Here is a 19,429-nt window from a genome sequence, read left to right as displayed (position 1 = left end):
CCCTCTCTCCTTGCTGGATCAAGGTGTGGGAGACGTCACCGGGCTGCACGTGTGTTGAACGCGGAGGCGCCGTGGTTCGGCCTTAGATCGGAATCAACCGCGATCTGAATCGCTACGAGTACGACTCCTTCATCCGCGTTCTTGCAACGCTTCCGCATTGCAATCTACAAGGGTATGTAGATGCACTCCCCTTCCCCTCGTTGCTAGATTACTCCATAGATTGATCTTGGTGATGCGTAGAAAATTTTGAATTTCTGCTACGTTCCCCAACACATAATGCACGTTCTTCAGCCGCACGATCTTCCCCGAAGTAAACTTCAGATCGACCGTGCCAACACCATGAACAGAAGCACTTGAACCATTGCCCATCAGCACGGTTGAAGTCCCTGCGGTCTCATAAGACGAAAACATGGAAATATCACCGCATACATGCACATTAGCACCCGTGTCAATCAACCAATCAGGAGAATGACATACTGAAAGAATAGTGGGAAATATACCATACCCAGCATCCTTCATGTCAGTGTCTCCAATGACAACATTAGCGGTCTTGCCGCCTTTCCCAGGATGACGCTTGTCATAGCGATTAGGGCAACTAGGAGCCCAATGATTAGGATCCCCACACACATGACAGACACCTTTCTTCTTGTCATTCTTCTTCTTGAAGTTTGTGTGTTGCACAGCCTTGGTCTTCCCGTCAAACTTTGCTTTACCATCAAACTTGCCCTTGTTCTTGAACTTGTGGGGCTGGAAGTTCTTCTTCTGTACTAGATTGGCACTAGATCCTCCCTCAATACCTCGAGCACGTGTGTCCTTTGCTCTCACCTTTTCTTCCACATCAAGAGTGCCAATGAGATCCGGGATGGAAAACTCCCGTCTCTTATGTTTCAGTAAGGTAGCAAAGTTCCTCCACGAAGGAGGAAGCTTAGTGATGATACCTCCGGCAACAAACTTGTCCGGTAGCATACAACTGAAGTGCTCAAGTTCTCTAGCAAATGACTGTATCTCATGAGCTTGCTCAACCACGGAGCGCTCTTTAGTCATCCTGTAATCATAGAATTGCTCCATGATGTACAGCTCAGTGCCAGCATCCGAGACCCCAAACCTGGCCTCGAGTGCATCCCACATATCTTTTCCATTATCAATTGACGCATAAGCATCAACTATGTTCTCACCAAGAACACTCAAGAGAGCAGCCTTAAACAGAGTATCCATTTTCTGAAAGGCTTGTGCCTGTTGAGCATCAAGCTCCCCTTCTGGTTTGCCAAGAGTGGCGTCATAGCAACTCATGGTTTGAAACCATAAGACTGCTCTCACGCGCCACCTCTTATAGTGGATACCTTCAAACATAGGAGGTCTCATGGCAAAACCACTTGGGGTAAATTGCCTATAATAAGGTTTTTGGATTGTTGGAAATATGAGCAATTTACCAAATAATTTTGCTAATGGAAATACTAGATAAAGCATGACTAATATAGCAGAGATAAAGCAAGTCATGTAATCTGACAGAGTGAAGGTGAATAGCATCTGCATATATGAACTTGAACTAAACACATCTAGAACAGACACTAGATGAAGTTGCATATATAAAGTAGAACCTATCATATGTAGGGCAGAAACTAGACCAAAGAACTGTGGCAGGACATCTAACAGAAAGAGCAAGAACACGTACGGGACAGCAGCAGCAGAAGCACTGGACTTGGGGTCGACATCCTCTCCAGCCATGTCGTTGATGAGGTCGTCGACGTCCGGGAAGAAGTCGTCGTCGGGGAAGTAGTCGTCGAAGTCCGTGATGAAACCTTATCACCCTTCTCCCGTACAGGACTCAAAAGGTGCGGTTTCGGAGGCCTACTGTCCCGACCTGCGGTGCACGCCGCAAGCCGGGATGGGGAAGATCGTAGCAGCTGCGCACAGGAACCTTGTGGCGAGAGGAAGAGGACCTTCTGGTGTGTTTCTCTGGAGAGGAGCGACCTCTCTTATATAGGCACAGGAGAAGGACACGAACAGGCTGCGGCGGGAGGTGAAGCAACGGAGGGAGACGAAGCGAACAGGTGCGCCGTTCGTATTCAGGCTCCACTACAGCAAAACGTTTCAGCTCCTATGTGACCGTTCGTATACCCGTCGTGCGTGGCAAAAATTTAGGCGCGGCGCGGCGCGTGGCGGAGGAGGAGCGCGCGTGGATGTCCCTCTTGTTCTCATGCTCATATATGTGGGGAAAGAACCTCCCTTATAAAGAGGTCCAACTCCCTCTAAACTAGCAATGTGGGACTAAACTTTAGTTCCACCTCTTGCCTTGCACGAATGGGCTGCGTGGGCCTCTAGGATTTATTAGGAATTTCTGAAACTGCTATTGGGCTAGGCCCAAAATAGACAAAATTCCAGCAACTTTGTGGCAGCTGATGACATGTTGTGATATGATTATTGAGGACGAGGGTGAAGGGGCAGCCCGAAACCATGATTTTGACAAGTCTGGAGAACAAGTCCATATCCCAGAACAACAAGATGCATACCAACTTATGAATTTTCTGTAAATGCATCAGAATCTTTGAGATCATCGGATGCACGTGCAGCTACTCAGTGATCTTGTGGAGCATATGTGGAGCCACAATGAAAACCAATGAACTGCGCTCTTGAATAAATTTGATGTTTAAACTATCTATTTTTTGCCACAAAAAATTGTGCTTATGTGTGATATTCACATGTATGATGAACTTGCATGAATTCGAGGGTTTCAATTTGAGTAGTGTGATCGCCCGCAGTCAACAAGGGCCTGTTCGGCGTTGTCCGTGGTCACACTTGGGCACGTTTGCGGACGTTTAGAAGGGACGGATTTACCGAGTCCAGTTGTAGACGCTCTTACCAGCTATGGGCTACAGAGACGCCCGTTACACGCGCACATATATACAGTCTCGCCGTTTATTACTGTCGCAAACATCATCTAGTGGAAGAAGTGGAACTGCGAGCGCAACTACTGCTCCAACAGCCTGTAAATTGCAACGTGATACGGAACACTGTGCTAGCACGCAGAGTCCACCACCACCTTGATCCGTTGGAGGAACAGCTCACCTCCACAAACACCAAGGCCAACCGAACTTTGGGAATTAAGAAAAGAATTCGAAACGTCCATCCCAGCTTCCTCTCACCCTCTCCCCACATGCAGGCGCACATCGGCACATGCACCGGCAGGCACCTGATTTTCTCCAAGTCAAACGCGCCACCAAGGACACCATTGAATGCTAATTATGACAGCGAGACAGAAACCATTTTGTTAATCAGTAGGGACATGGCAAATCTCGAAAATAATGGTTAACCATCAGAAGTTTACCTGTCAAATCTGATTAAACTGGCAAACTGTATCGTCAGAAAGTTCAGAACCGTGCTTCCTTTTGCTCATGAGTAGCTTCTAAGTTGCTCCAATTCTATTGTACTTGTAATGCAGATTAGTACTATAGATTATGTATGATATGAATGTTCCACAAAACTTTTTGGACCTCTCTCACAATTCAAGTCACAATCATGCAAGAATGTGTTTTTGCTCTGCTATCTGTGCGTCAATTCCTCGATCGTAGTCGTAAAACAACGCAGTTCCTGTAACTACAATCAATCTGAACAAGCAAAAGAAAAAAAGAATAGCACAAGGAAAAACAAATCCATCTTCTGCGTTCAAATTGCAAACTGAATTTCAAGAAGAAGATGTGCAAAAATCAAATGCGGCTCAAGAATGGCTCCCAGCGCTGCTGCTGTTCGCCTGCCACCCGCCGGCGGCCCAGAGCGGCGCCGTCCTCGTCCGCGCGAGCGGCAGCTTCTCCTCCGCAAGGGACGGGGCGCCGCTGCTGCCGAAGCTTCCTGACTGCGACTCCACGTCCCGGCGCTCCCGGTCGTCGGCGCCCTCGTTCCTGCTCGCCTCGGCCATCGCCGGCCACCGGAACGACACGGACCGCCTCGCGCCGGCCAGTGCCCGGCCGTCCTCCTTCTTGGCGCCGCGCACCATCCAGATCTTGGACACGGAGAAGCTGTCCTTGTTGCTCAGCCTCGCGTCGTCGCCGCGACGCGCTCCGGCGGGCTCCGGCGCGGCGGCCTCTTTCACGGCCGCCTCCCACGCCCCTCTCTTGGCGACGTCGCTCCCGAAGTCGCACTCTGAGAGCGCGTGCCGGCGCCGCGACCTCGGGCGCTTCTTGGCCGGCGTCTTGATGGCGACGCGGAGCGCGGCGTGGTCGTCCATGACGTACTCGTAGGATCCCATGGACAGGCACCTCCTACGTCCAAGGTCGTCTCTGCCAGCGGTTTGATCGGCGGCGAGATGCCCTGAACCGCCATTGCTGCCGTCCATGCACCGGAGCTTGCCGAGCTTCACCTCGACGACCTCCTCTGCCTTCGGAGACGCCTCATTCTCATGGTCGTCCCTTCCACCCAGCGCCTCCGCGGCCGTGTCGGCGCGGCCGTCGGACTCGAGGACGAGCACCACCGGGCTGGACGCGGGCGAGAGGTCGGCGGCGAGGACGCTGCCGCGGCAGAGCGGGCAGGTGGAGTGCGAGAGCAGCCAGGCGTCGATGCAGGGCACGTGGAAGGCGTGGCCGCAGGTGGGCAGCAGCCGGAGCGCGTCGTCCATGGCGAACTCGCACAGGCACACGGCGCAGTCGAAGGGGTCGCCGCCGCCCTTGCGGGCGCCGAGGATGGCGCGGTAGACGAAGACGGGGAGCGCGTCGATGAAGGCCTGGTCGACCCCGGCGTCGTGGAGGTGGAACAGCTGCTGCAGCTGGCCCTGGAGCGCCGTGGGGCTGCTGCCGTCGACGTCGCCCGCGGCGACGCGCAGGCGGTGCCGCCGCGCGCGCCGCAGCCGGAGGATGTTCTGCACCAGCAGGTTGAGCAGGCCGAAGATGAAGAACACCATGGCCAGGATGGCCACGATGAGGAGCACGCCCGGGCTCAGCTTGTTCTGGATGGTGTCGAGCACGGAGTTCGTGGGCGGCGGCGGCGCCGCCGCCGCGGGGGTGGACGACGACGAGGCGTCCATGGTAGGCAGGCGTAGGCTATGCCGTGGCCGTGATGTGTGTGCCCGAGATGCTGGACATGGTGATTAATGGCGGTGGGTTAAGGTGTTCGGAGGAGATCCGTGGACCGCCGGGATGGTGCGGTGGTGGAAGTCACTGCGACGGAAGGTAAATGGGGGCAAGGGAGAGGTGATCGGTATTTATTGCCTCGTTATTGTGCAGCACTCGCGCATTGGAGATCGGATCCATTTTTATCTTGGGAAAGCCATTCTGAATTTGCAGAGGGTAATGTGCCACAGTGATATGGAGATCGCTTGCTATTTTTCGACCAAAGCTGCATCGGTACTGAAACCTGAATACCGGGGACCAAAATCCTGTTTTGACCTTTTTGTTTCAAGTTTACCGTGATTTGAACCCGTGAAAGTTTGCCCGGATTTGACCATTTTTTGTACTATCAGAATCTCGGACGTTCAAACGGCGTTTGCTCGTGGCAAAGGTCTACCTCCGCAGCGGGTGGGTTTATCTTTGATCGAGTGTGGATGGCTTAATGCTTGTCATGTTAGGGTTGATTGTGGTCTTGTCTTGAGTGGTTGATTGTTTCGGCTTAGTCTTAAGGCTTGTAAATTGTAACTATATTTTTTCTATCAACGCATCGAGATGCATCTTTGTGTTTTTGAGAGAGAAAAATGATCTTCTGCCCCCAAAGCTATGGAACTTAAGGCTCTTATACCGCCCTAGTTGTCAAACATGTATGGAACACTTATGAAAGGATCTAATGGTTGACTAGAGGGGGGGGGGGGGATAGAAAACTACAAATTTTTAGCTTAACTTCCTAATTTTAGGAATAGTGCTGATAAAGTAAGTTCTTTAGATATGTAATCTATGACAAGAATAACCTATATGACAAGTGAACTAACGATAAGCAATATCAACCAGCTAGCTAGCAAGCAAACACAATGAAAGGTACAAAACGGATAAACCACACAAGCTGGAGGCGCGGATGTACCCCAAAATTCACACTCTTGGGGGAGTGCTAATCTCCGTTAGAGAGGTGTGAGAGACAAAGCTCCCGAATGCCACCAAGTGGCTCACCCTATTCCCCCTTTGAGTCACCCAACGGACAAGCCTCAATTCACTTGTGATTGGTCTTGAAGGTGACCAGCAGACCTTTACAAACTTTTCCAGAGCACATCACGCACGCACGGAAGCTTTCGGGCTTGACTCCTACCACCCAAGAGTCTGAAATCTCCAAGAGTAACAAGAACTAGTGATGAACAAGTGTGGGGATCACAAATTGGTTCGGTGGAAGTGTAGATTGGGTGAATATTTTTCAATCATCAATGTTTGGTGGTGTTTGAGTGGAGGATTGAGAGGAATCGAGCTTTTAGGGTGTTGGAATAGTTGAGCAGCTCAAATTGGAATAGGTTTAGAGGTGGAAGAATGGTGAGTATAAATGCCCCCTTCCCAATGTGACTGTTGCCACCCCTGGGGACCCCATGGGCACAAGGATAAGGACCATGTAAGCACAGGCTCACCCGAGAGATGAACCCTAAACCACGTGGCACAAGTGTGCAGACGGAAAATTCCCCCGAGACTACAAGAGATATGGGCTACTATGACAAGCCAAAAAAATGTCATGGAACAACTTAAAACATCACTGAATACCCATTTGTGACGTTATTTGGGCGTCACTCACAGAATCAACGTCACCGATTCCTCCCAGTGATGACACTCACATGACATGTCACAGAACATGGACCTTCATCGATGTTTACTTCATCATAATTGATATGGTGTTTTTGTGATGTAAGATAAACGTTACATTTTATGGGGACAAATCTGCCATGGCCTACCATATTCAGTGACAAATATATCGTCACTGAATTTCTGATGGCCCGATGTGCTAAGCTCAGTAATCATCCCATTTACTTAGATAAAAAGATATTGGGTCATGAAAAATTTACAACCCAATTTTTTTATTCAGCCCAAAATTTTATGAGTCCAATTTTGCATCAGTTTTTACTTCTTGTTTTGCATCATATTCATAAGATTTTTTGAAATTTATCACGTTTGCAATCCCTTTTTGGCTGATTTTATCAGGATCCCAATGAAGAAAGAGATTTGAGGCATTAAAAAAAGATAACATCAATATGTGGTAAAAATCACGCTAATCAACATGATAATAGTGTACCAAATGAAGCAGCAACCAATTGGGAGAAAAAGCAGTCGCACAAGTGCTTTCAGAGGCAAAATCGATGTCTGGTATGAGCGCACCCGCTCGTAACAAGCGGTGCCCTCACCCCCAGGTCAACTACTTCGCCCTTGTGCTTTCAGATCAACAAGAGGGGGCACACAGAGATTAGAACACACACCAGAACCAAGTACCCTAGCCTCCGAAGAGACCTAGCGGGGGAATCGGCGGATGGGCTCCATCACGCCATCAATCCAATCAAGGAGACTGTGGCAGCCATCATCACCCCTCTATTCATATCTTTGTAATACTAAGACCCTAAGTGGATTCCTATCTTTATCATTAATCATTCATCCATGATTGTCATTATTATCCCTATGATGCTTGTTGTCTATATCCAAGTAAACCGAAGAGTGCTTTAGCCCTTTAGTTTTTAAGCAATAATGACCATCTTGAGCGCCTTGCGTGCTCAAGAACAAGCAAGTGAGATGAGCGCTTTGTTGCGCCCGTGGATACGTTTTCTACTGGGGAAGTCCAGTTTGACATAGGATTGGGGAGAGAGGTGGAATAGAAATCTCGATATGGATTTTGGAGTCTCTATGTGAGCCCTATGTGGAGAGTCGCGTGTACGGTACGGATGGAGGTTCATGCCATCATCCATCTGTATGCTGAGTTGCCTAGGCTAGCTGCCTCAGGGATATTGAGTAACCCTAGTATGTTTAGATGATGAATACCAATAGGATACAAAATTATATTTTGTATGTTTATGTTAATGTTCTTCACAATGTTGGGTGAAGTCGACCACTCAACACTTGCCTGTAGGGACATGAAGGATATTACTATTATTGTGGTGGTGCATTTGCAGAGGTACCGTGGTGACAAAGCCACCACCTTCCTTCCCTGACCTCTTGATGGAGGATTACTAGAGACCGCCTTACCTACATCCACGGGGAGACCCTTAATCACTATTGCTGAAACTTGAATGTGGGGAGGAACGGTGATGGCAGATGTGATATGTGGCTGCTGGCTGGTACATACATGCAAGTATATGTACTTGGCTCCGCCCACTTATAGAAACATGTGAGGTGGCTTAGTGATTGAAACCTACAATTATGCATTCACATAATTATGTTAGACACATACTAATGGTGAATCCAGACTCCCCGAGAATGCCTTACCCCTATTATTGATTTTATCATTTTCATTACTCTCTTGTTCTTTTACTTTATTCTTGCACTCTTAGTTTTAGCCAGCAAACACTTGAAATATTTGAAGCCTCGCATCCGCTCTTGCTTTGGACCACAATTGACTTGCAGATACATTGAAGTAAGCCTCTACAAGAGTCACATACCATTTATTGTGCTCCCAGTAAGATCGATACTCTTCAGAAAAACTTCAGCTAAACTATGTGCACTTGCAGATTATAAATTGTGATGACATGTTTTTTAAATAATTTACATTCCTGACACGTGTAGGCATGACCCTAGGCCCATGTACGATGCATGCCCTCCCCTCACAGCCCGATTTACTTGTGCCTTTGCCTCTCAGAATCAGTCTCCTTGCACTCGTTTTCGTCCCTAAAACTCCAATCCCCCAACCTAGTCGCCTCCCAACCTTGAGGTTAAATCTAATGTCACACAACCTAGCTATGGTGGATCTCCAACAAGTGCTCATGTGGCTTAGATCTCCAGCACCTAGTATTCTAGCTCTCCCAATGCTAGCACAACGTCGGTCTTCCACTGTGAGTTCACTGCCCAAGGAACCGAATGGGGAAGATTGAGAAAGCGGTGACAAGATCATGTTAAGAAGCCCACAATCATTCTTGAAGCAGTTGTATCACATGATCTCTGCATTTGGCATTCTTGGGTCTCACAATGACATCAGTGTGTTGCAGCGATCTCCATTGTTTGCTAGGTTGACTAAAGGCCAAGCTCCTCCGTGCAACTACACTGTCAATGGGCATGAGTACAACATTGGCTACTACCCTCCGTGGCAACCTTTGTCAAGACCACCTCTGAGCCATTGGTCAGAATAGAGCTCTATTTGCCAAAAGATAAGAAGAAGCTAGAAAGGATGTGGAGAGGGCATTTGGAGCGCTCCAAGACTGTTTTGTAGTTGTTCGTCGACGTGCTAAACAATGGGATCCAGAGACCTTGTGGGAGGTGGACATGTTGTGTGATCATGCACAACATGATCGTGGAGGATGAGGGTGAAAATGCTGCTAGAGGTTAGTAATTCGACAACATGGGTGATCCTATCCAACTCCCACATCAGAATCTAGCCACGTTTGATGAGTTTGTCCAAATGCATAATTTTTTTTGGCATCAAGCAACTCGAGGAATATTTGATTGAAAATTTGTGTGTGGTTAAAGGGGATAACTATAACATACATGCGAGTTTAATTCAAGTTTGAACTATTTTATTTGAATATTACGATCGCATTTGAATATTTTCACTCATTAAAGATTTCATATGCTATTTAAGTATTTTTTTTTAGTGTTCCGGACTTCGAAAAATAAAACATAGGCAGACGTTTAGGGGACAAGGTTGGCTAGCCGGCTCCTAGATCACTATTCACGGAGTGGTTCGGACCAATCCACAGATAAATATAGTGTCCGTTATAGGGGTAATGTTGGAGATGCCATTAATGATACGGGGCTCTTCATACCTTGGTGTACATGCACACGACACTTCGGAAAGTGGGTAAAAACAAGTAAGAGGCATGGTTAATAATATAGCCAACAATCGGCTATGACAAGTTGTCACGTCATCTAGAGCCAACCTAATAGCTGGCTTGTACAATAGTAAGTTCTAAATACGTACTACTTTACTAAAAGTTGGCCCACCTTATAATCTTACAAAGTGTCTTGGGTCTTGTGCTATAGCTGGATCTTATTCTTCAGCCCGCTTTCCTTTTCTCTCATCTTCTCTCTCTTCCAACTAAGCAAAGATATAATATTTTAGTACTTATAGCCTACTTATGTCACCTTACTGTACTTGCTCTAATAGATGTATATCCGCGAACATGTGCCAGACATGGGTTTGTGTAAATGCATGCATGCATGTGTGGGTGTGCGCGCATGTATACAAAGCATGAACCTTAACGACCCCGTTCATGCATGCATGTATTCAAAAACAGTTGGCGCATGTACCCCCTCGCCCGACGGAATCAATCGAGCGATGTTGTTTTCATGGGAGGACACATGAGAGAGATTGACATAATTGTTACTCACACTTGTGGGCATCACCACATACGCAAGATGCTAAATCATCCATTCATGCTTCTTTCCTTGTCACACATTGTTTAGAGAACACACACGGATTTTGTGTAAATTCGCATAGGCTACCATGTGCAAATCCGCATAGGCTATATATAGTATATGAAGGTGTAGGATTGAGTATGTAAACTAGCAGATTTCACCTGCAAAGGCTATATATAATTTGTATGCATATGATGGAATGTTTACATTGGTAGATACACAAAAAAAACATTTGTTTACTTTGCATCACAAAGCCAAGCAGGGGTGGATCCATGTAGGGCTAGGCAGTGTCACGGGAACCAGGTAGAATTTGCATTTGCATTATGTATGTATAGCTCAGATGGGCTTGGACACTGGTATACTTCGGATTTGGACACAAGGCGCGGTCTGCGGCCCAACTAGCAGTAGTAGCTCTGGTTTTGGATCGATTGGAGGGTGCGTGTAGTCTAGCTCTAGATCAATCTCCTCCTGTGCGTTGCTGTAGTCTTTATCATGTGCGCTAGTATGAGAGGAGTTGCTTAAATAGGAGTGATTGCTTGTACTAGCAAGGCACTTGCGAGACAAGCTTTGGCGTTATATGACTTTGCTTAATTTGTCCCTGCTGATAGTGGATGGATGGATGTTTAGCGAGAGATATAGATAGATAGATATAGCTCCATCGTCTTTACAGATGTGTGTTGTTTATCCTGCTATGTGAGGCATGCCTAGGTGGTGACAAGTGCTAGGTTTCTTGAACCTCTCCAAGCCATGTCATGCCAAATTGAACACCTTTGGTTTTGTTCTCATTCTTGTTAATGTATGCATATGCATCCCTCATGCTCTCCTCGTCTCATCTACATGGAAAATTTGTGCTTCTTTTGTTATTGCCTGGCTTCAGGGTGGACCTAGAACAAAAATGACCCGGTGCCAAAATATACACCATCTATGGGTGGATACCAAGCAATAATATGCATAGAATTAACACACAATAATATTGTAAAACGCTGAGCAGTAAAAATGTGAGAGACCCGCATCACCCGCTCAGTCAGAGCCAATTGCCAACCGCTTGCCACTGCGCTAGATTGCTACTACGACCTGTAGGTTGGTGTTTATTCAAAGGACATTTGCGTATCTTAATTTTGTCTAATTACCTTTCTAAATTGTATGGCCAAGATTTCTAAATTTAAAGCTATTATAATTATTTGATTTTGCCCAATTCTTGTTCTCTAAATTGTAGGGCTTACATTCAAGGGCAGTACAACTAAGAAACAAATTGCTTTGATTTTTCACTTCTCTTGATTGATTCACTTCTAGTTGGATCATTCTTTTCCGCACACAATGATAGTAAGACCCAATGTCCATTAAGTTTAACATCATAAACATGTAGTTTAATCAATATGTTCTATTTTGTTGTTTCTATTTTTGCATCTACAAACAGAAATAATGTAATTCGTTGCACACTTGTGCTAATATAACAACCGACAAATTTTAGGGGAATTTATGGAAACGATTCTTAAAAATACGAAGACCTCAGATAATGTTGGCCCATTATATTAACCAAATGATTATCCATCAACTAGTCTTTTATGCTTGTTCATTTTGGTAAGCAATTTTACTGCTCGCCTTTTTATATTATTCTAGTGTGTTAATTCTATTCATATTATTGCTTGGTATCCATCCGTATATGGTGTATATGTGGGCAACGGGTCATTTTTGTTCTGGGTCTGCCCCTAAAGCTAAGCAACAACAACAAAAGCACACACTTTCCATGAAGATGAGACGAGCAGAGCATGAGGAATGCATATGCATACATTAACAAGAATGAGAACAAAATCAAAGGTGTTCAATTTGGCATGACATGGCTTGAAGAGGTTTCGAGAAACCTAGCACTTGTCACCACCTAGGCATGGCCCCGTAGCAAGATAAACAACACACAGTTGTAAAGGCGAGGGAGCTATCTCTATCTATCTATCTAAACATCCATCCATCCACTTTCAGTAGGGACAAATTAAACAAAGCACATAAAACGTCAAGGCTTCTCTAGCAAGTGACTTGCTAGCAGAAGCATTCACTCTATTTAAGCATCTCCTCTCATATCTCTAGACATCATTGAATTCCTTTTGTAGTTACACAAATCTCCATCCTTGCCCCCAATACTTGCGCCACCCTAGAACCAATTTCCCAGAGAGCCTCCGCCATGGCAGACCACCTTCAAGTTCAGCGGCAACAACTAAAGTTCCCTCAGGGGTTTAGGTTTCACCCGACAGATGTGGAGATCATCACCTCCTACCTAGTCCCTAAGGTGTTGAACAAAGCATTCGACCCCATAGCGGTCGGGGAGGTGGACCTAAACAAATGCGAGCCGTGGGAACTCCCCGAGAAGGCGAAAATGGGGGAGAAGGAGTGGTACTTCTTCTCCCAAAAGGACCGCAAGTACCCCACCGGTATACGGACCAACCGAGCCACGACCGCCGGCTACTGGAAGGCCACTGGAAAGGACAAGGAGATCTTCCACCACGCGACCACAAGTCTCATCGGCATGAAGAAGACGTTGGTCTTTTACAAGGGTAGGGCGCCCAGGGGGGACAAGACCAACTGGGTCATGCACGAGTATAGGCTCGAGAGTGGAAAACAAGGAACACCTAGTCTACCCACCGACATCACCACCGCCACAGCCATTAATGCATCTTCCAAGGTATTTAAACACACACTAGTATTACTCATGATTCAGGAACACGTCCGTACATACTAGCTAGCTACTGGACATAGTTGATTTGCACTGATTTAGTTTATGTATGTTGGTAGGAGGAGTATGTGGTTTGCAGGATATTCCATAAGAGCACTGGACTCAAGAAGGTAGTGATGTCGTCGTACGCCATTCCCATGCCAATGTCCATGGGAGCAGAGGAGCAACATGGATTCCTTGAATCCGGTACATTGCCTCCTTTCATGGGCTATGGTGCATCATCATCGCTGGTGCCCCCATCGTCCCTGCCCGCATCTTCTTCGTACCAGCTGCATGACGCTGGGGCCAGATCGTCAATGATGGGTAGTGCGGTGCTCCCGATGATGAACGACCACTACTTCGGGAACCACCACTACCAGAATATGGCTACCCCACCACGACCGTTGGTGTCGTTCTACCACCATGACCCCCGCCAGCAGCAACAACAACAACAACACATGATTCAAATGCCGATGCAGATGCAGATAGGTGCAGATGAGGGCCTCATGATCGGGGTCGAGCCTGGGAGCGGGCCGTCATCCATAGTGTCGCAGGAGGACACTTTGGCAAGGTTGAGTAGCAACGACGTTGCAACAACTGCTGATGAGATCTCGTCAGTGAACATGGGTACGGATGGCATGTGGAAGTACTGATAATCAGATGATCCAAGTACTAATATATATAGCATCAGAAGATCGATTGATATATACCACCACCTATATATATTGGTTTGCACCGCATTTTATTTGTGTGTGTGAGAAGAGAGCTTGTATGCATTGCTTGGCTTGGCTTTGCCTCTTTCTTGTGCTAGTATTGTGTGTATGTGTACTGGCTTGTATATGCCACCCACCGGTGTATACCTAGCTACATTTGCATGTGTTCCAAACTACCTAGCAGTGTGTACATCATGCATGTATTAAACCTATGTGCAATAAACTATTTTATTTAATTCTGAATATTTGACTAAATGTATTATTGTGTATTACATATGTGTATTTTATTTGGAAATGAATTTCGGTCATGCACCAACCTAGTGGGATTTCCATCCACCATATGAACCCTTACTTCCACATTGGAAATTTAACAAATGCATTAGATAAAAAGATAGAAATACAATACTGATGCAAATGCTAACACACACACACACACACACACACACACACACACACAAATGCACGCGCGAAAAACACGCCCTATAACACGTGCACACACATTCTAACCATGTGAGCTCGAAGAGATTGCGTCGACATGATGCTAACTCCTCGAATATGAGTGATTGAATATCACTGATGTTGCAAAATATGTAAATTTTAGTTGTGTTGATTGATGAGAATAAGATGGCCCAAATGCGTTGAAATGCTAATGCTAACTAGTTCAAAATCCGGATGTATACATTGACCTTGTTGCAATTTGATTTGATTTATGATTTCTTGTATTGCATTCGATTATGCAATACAATTTCAATTTCAAATCCATCTATTCTAACATCTCACCTTCTTTCATGAGGTTTCCTCGACAGGAAGCAGAGCATCAAGGATAATGTGTGAGTATTTTTTTTCTCTTGAGGATACATGATGTCCGGCATGTCCACATGACTAGTTGAAAAATAATTTGCGGGAACCATTGGAACCCAGTTTATGTCGAACCAGAGGAGCCAAAGAGTGGCTATTACTAGCCCTGCAACTATGTTGTCACATGTACACGGATACGCTCGCACACAATCCCATTTGATGCATACTGGTTCAAAGTGTTGAGTAAACCTAGGTCCAACCCAATTAACTACTCTGCTTTTCTTCGATTCATGTCTATTTAATTTACTTTTAGTTTTTTTCTATTTTTTTCTCTATCGATTTTAGCTTTACCTTTTCTTTTTTATTTGAAAAACCTTTTAAAAAAATCTTCAAGTTTGAAATATATATTTTAAAGAAAAACATTCACGTTTAAATAAATTTTCATGTGTTTAAAAAATATATTAAGTAAGTGCTCAATTTTGAACAAAATGTTCACAAAACAATTAAATAATATTCGTTCTTTTCAAAAAATGTTCACAAAGTTTTAAAATTATTCATGTTTACAAAAAAAATGTTGCAGAAAATTTGTAAATTACGTGTTTAAATAAAAAGAAAGTTAACAGAAGTTAAAATAACACATTTTAATTTTATAATGTCTAAAAATTTCCTACTGCAGCTCATTTTGTTGAAGAAAACCGCCTAGAAACATTATAGTGTACAAAAATAAATCAATCGGCTCAGTACAGTACTAGCGACAACATGTCGGTTGAGTTGCGCACGCCCTATGCGTTTGGGCGACGACTTGCCTCAACCGCAAACGGTATGTCTTCCATCACGCCTTTAGCGCTGCAGCTAATGGGCGAGCCCAACGTAACGAAGAGCTTATAGGAAACTTCTATGGATCTGTTTGGACGAATTTTAGAAGTTTTTTTATTCGATATTTTTGGTGTTGCTAAATGTGCATACCGCACATGGCTCCAGCACGACACGAGATTGATCCAGCTCGTGCTGTCATTGGGTGTGCTTCCATTCGGGCACGACCAATTTTAGAAGTTCACTTGCGTTTTTCTTCTTCTTTATTTCTGTGTGTATATAACAGTTTTTTTCTTTTGCGTTTTTCTTATTCTTTTTTCATATACAGTCAGCTTTTTCAATATAAGTTTTACGGTTCTCGTTAACACACGGAATATTTTCTGATACACATTGACATTTGCCAAATACATGATGAACATTTTTTCAAATACACGTTTGCTTTTTTCTGAATAAATGTTGAAAAAAATTCAAATACACGTTGAATTTTTTTGGAAAGACGCTGATCATTTTTTTAATATATGTAGAACATGTTCTAGACACACCTTGAAACTTTCCTGAGTGCACTTTGAACATTTTTTAATATATGTTATACATTTTTCAGAACTGCCGTGAGCATTTGAAAAATACACGCGAACATTGATTAAATTTAAACCATTTTTAAAATGTGACAAAAAACTTTTGATTTTTTATATTTTCCAATAAAATATATTTAAGTTATTTAAATTGTTTATAAAAATGTGCGGAACATTCTTTACATTGTTTAAATGTTTTATAAAAATGTCGCGAACATTTTTTAAACCAGATTGTTAAATGTCACAAACATTTTACAAAACATATTTTAAAATTATGCAATCATTTTCTTACCTCTTGGCCTTTGGGCCTACCTCTTTCCTTCATTTTTTTGGTGGCTTTGGACTTAATGTCTCCATGTCGCCCATGCGAACAAGTGAATGATTGTTTCGTCGAGGAATATCCGGCTGATTCGAGCAATTACTAGCCTTGCATTTACCGTCCCATGATATATTTCCTACAAAAGCTTCACCCCCCATGATGCCAATGGTAATGATCTTCCATACAAAAGAGGCATATGCTGGATGGTCGACTTCGACCAATTAGCATGTCTCAAGGGATTGAGACACGCACTAACAGGCCTCATGCGTAAAGGGAACCCACCTCTAAGGGTGGCCCCTTTACAACAGAGGAAGACATGCGAATCTTACCCCCTACGAGTCCAGTCTCCAGGGGCGCAAATACCAGGTACCGATTTCCAGAGGTACCGATCAGCAAGGTACCCATTCCAAAGGTACCGATCCTTTGAAATCATGCTTAGCTATTAAAGGGAATTCCTCCTAACGTCGGAAACTCTATTTATTTTAGATCGGTCTTCCTCGTTCGTTCCCTCGATCGGTCACTCCTCGTCGACCTTGTTCTATCGTCAAGAATATCACTAACACTTTTTTTAGAAAAGGAGGTAGCCTCGTTTTCTTTATGATTACGATGCACCCGGGAGTCAATTTTAGTGGAACTCGTGCTTGCGAACAGTGCGAACAAAATACTCCTGAGTTTATGATTATAATGAGAGAGAAGGACCTCATCTCTCCGTTTTTGTGTCTATGATCCACTAAAATTGTAGCAGTTCATGATAGGAGCCTTGTATTGACCTATACTTTTGTTCATGATTTGGTTCTTTCCTTGCTTTCGGTCTGCTTCCGTCCTACAAGGCTCCTAGCCGAGCAGAGGCTTGGCTGCGCTTTAGCAAGACAACCATGTGTGGCTCAGGAAAAAAAACACCATCTTCATGGGTTGTGCTTTCCGGTGTTTGGCCATGAAACCACAGTGTTCTGCTCTAAGCCTGGCTTCAGCAGGACAGTCATGTGTGACTCAGGAAAAAATTCGAATAGTCCACATATCTTCAGGTTGCATTTCGTTTTTCTCCCTTCTTCCGTGTCATCCATGCAAAGCCGATGAATGGCTCGACCTCGGAATAGTATTCGGTTGACCCGAGCAGTCAGTAGATGTTTGTTATGTACATTGCCTCCTAATCGGCGCATGATACGGGTGGCATCCATTTAAATGACCACCCGGTGTATGTGCAATGGAATCCACCCTTGTGCTGTATGCCATTGATGCTAAGCTGGCTAACGGAGTTGTTATTGCGTTGTTTTGTTAGACAAATGCATGCCACCGTGTTTTGTGTCCAGTTCTGATGGCTGAGGTCATTTGTCGTGAATATGCTTGCGTTTTGTAACATTCACATTTCGACGAGTTAATTGCACAGAAGTACCATAATTAGGGCATCACATGCAGATTGGTACCATGATTACTAATTTTTGCGTGTCAGTACCAACATTGCTTTAGGTTTTTACAAATAGGTCTAAATTGCGTATAAACACGTATTGACGGTGCATCTGACCGGCGGAGCCTGCCCATCAGGTGCCGACATGGCATGTTTTTTGCAGAAAACCCCCTTACGTTATATGTAATCACAAAAATGCCCAAATTTTTTGCGGGAAAAAGGCTTCATGAGAGGCTTTCTTTTTTGTTCGCAATTTCCATCACCGACTCTGGACTGGTTTGAAATTTTCCGCCACTCGCTAACCAACACGCCACAGCCCAGTCCGCGTTCGAATACAGGCGTTCCCTTTCTTATACGATTGCTGAAGCGCTGGGCCGGCCCACCGAGGCCTGCATTTTTTTTCGTTTCGCACTTAACTGGCGCGCGTGTTCGAGGTAATGCCCACCGAAGTGAAAAATATTACAGGTACATTCATCACTCCAACTACAAAATTAACATGTCATTCTTACATGATGTTAGAAAATATACATATGCGCCTACACATAAACAATAAGAACTACTAAATTTGTATTTCAGGAATAAATTGAAAATAGAAACATGATAAAACTATCAAAAAAATTATACAAGATATAAATTGAATGTGACTCATCATAAAAAGTACATTTATTATGGCATGCCCGACAAGCAGGTAAATGATAAATGTATAAGAAATATATTCAATGAGAAAAACATACATGCCTAAGACAAAACTATATTTACAAAAATACTTATATTTATAAACATCATCACATTTGGTTCCAATTTTTGTTTACACAAATTAAATAAGATGTTTTCAGTATTAAACATGCTAAAGTTCTAGCCCGGGCATTGAGCAGGCCACGTTGCTAGTTTCAAAAAAAGTTCATCGATTCAAAAAATGTTCACGCGTTCAAGAAATGTTCACCAAAAATAAAAACATGTTCATGAATTCCGAAAATTGTTGCCAAATCTCAAATGATGATCTTTTAATTCCAAAAATGTTCATGGTTTCAGAAAATGTTCACTAATTTTAAAAAAGGACCATGATTTCAAATAATGTTTATTATTTTGATTTTTTCATTATTCAGAAAATGTGCATGAATTTGAAAGATGTTTCCATAAATGGAAAAGAAAGAAGATAAAGAAAAAGAAATAATGAAAGGAAAAAATTGAAACAAAGACAAACATAAAATAGGAGAAGAAAAAACTAAAATGAAAAGGTAAAAAAATAATGTGCATGTGATGCTTCAATTGTGATACTTATGTGCAATTAACTCCGTTCCGACTGTTCTGGCCGGTTCACTTTGCGGCTTTCCGTTTGTTCGGTCCTGCCTTGCGCACGATCTCCCCGTCGCCCAACGACACCAAATTCGAGCTGACGTCGTATAAAGGACCACAGTATCGAGGGTGCAATGTATGTTTGTATCAGCTACTGTTATCTTGTGTGAAAAATAGAGTGACGACGGTTCCTTTTAATTATGCCCTCTCCATTAAGACTCCATGCTTTGCGTTGGTGAGATGATGAACTAAGAGCATCTACAATCACAATCAGACATTTCAAACTCGTCTCATACGTTTAGACGGACCGCCCGGTCATTGTCCGGTCACAAAATTTTGACCTAAATGGGCGCCTCAAACGGACCTC

General features: G+C 44.2%; 2 protein-coding genes across 2 annotated transcripts; one reads left to right on the top strand and one right to left on the bottom strand.

Moving 5' to 3' along the window:
• Window positions 1–3,469: 3,469 nt before the first annotated feature.
• LOC123167853 (putative RING-H2 finger protein ATL49) lies at window positions 3,470–5,319 on the bottom strand. Its single transcript, XM_044585716.1, has one exon. The coding sequence runs from the start codon at window positions 5,012–5,014 to the stop codon at window positions 3,716–3,718; it is 1,299 nt and encodes a 432-aa protein (XP_044441651.1). The 5' UTR covers window positions 5,015–5,319; the 3' UTR covers window positions 3,470–3,715.
• Window positions 5,320–12,521: 7,202 nt separating this feature from the next.
• LOC123166658 (NAC domain-containing protein 26) lies at window positions 12,522–14,104 on the top strand. Its single transcript, XM_044584462.1, has 2 exons — window positions 12,522–13,116; window positions 13,227–14,104. The coding sequence occupies exons 1-2, from the start codon at window positions 12,619–12,621 to the stop codon at window positions 13,797–13,799; spliced, it is 1,071 nt and encodes a 356-aa protein (XP_044440397.1). The 5' UTR covers window positions 12,522–12,618; the 3' UTR covers window positions 13,800–14,104.
• Window positions 14,105–19,429: the final 5,325 nt, after the last annotated feature.

Source organism: Triticum aestivum, chromosome 7D (assembly GCF_018294505.1).
Source record: "Triticum aestivum cultivar Chinese Spring chromosome 7D, IWGSC CS RefSeq v2.1, whole genome shotgun sequence".
NCBI classification, from domain to species: domain Eukaryota; kingdom Viridiplantae; phylum Streptophyta; class Magnoliopsida; order Poales; family Poaceae; genus Triticum; species Triticum aestivum.
Note: the sequence above shows the minus strand (reverse complement) of the source record. Positions and strands in the feature narration are given on the sequence as shown.

Excerpts from the sequence above, each read along its gene's own strand:
- LOC123167853 (XM_044585716.1), bottom strand. The coding sequence starts at position 5,014 with ATGGACGCCTCGTCGTCGTCCACCCCCGCGGCGGCGGCGCCGCCGCCG.
- LOC123166658 (XM_044584462.1), top strand. The coding sequence starts at position 12,619 with ATGGCAGACCACCTTCAAGTTCAGCGGCAACAACTAAAGTTCCCTCAG. Across the intron at positions 13,117-13,226 it reads CCATTAATGCATCTTCCAAG|GAGGAGTATGTGGTTTGCAG; the intron begins GTATTTAAACAC and ends GTATGTTGGTAG.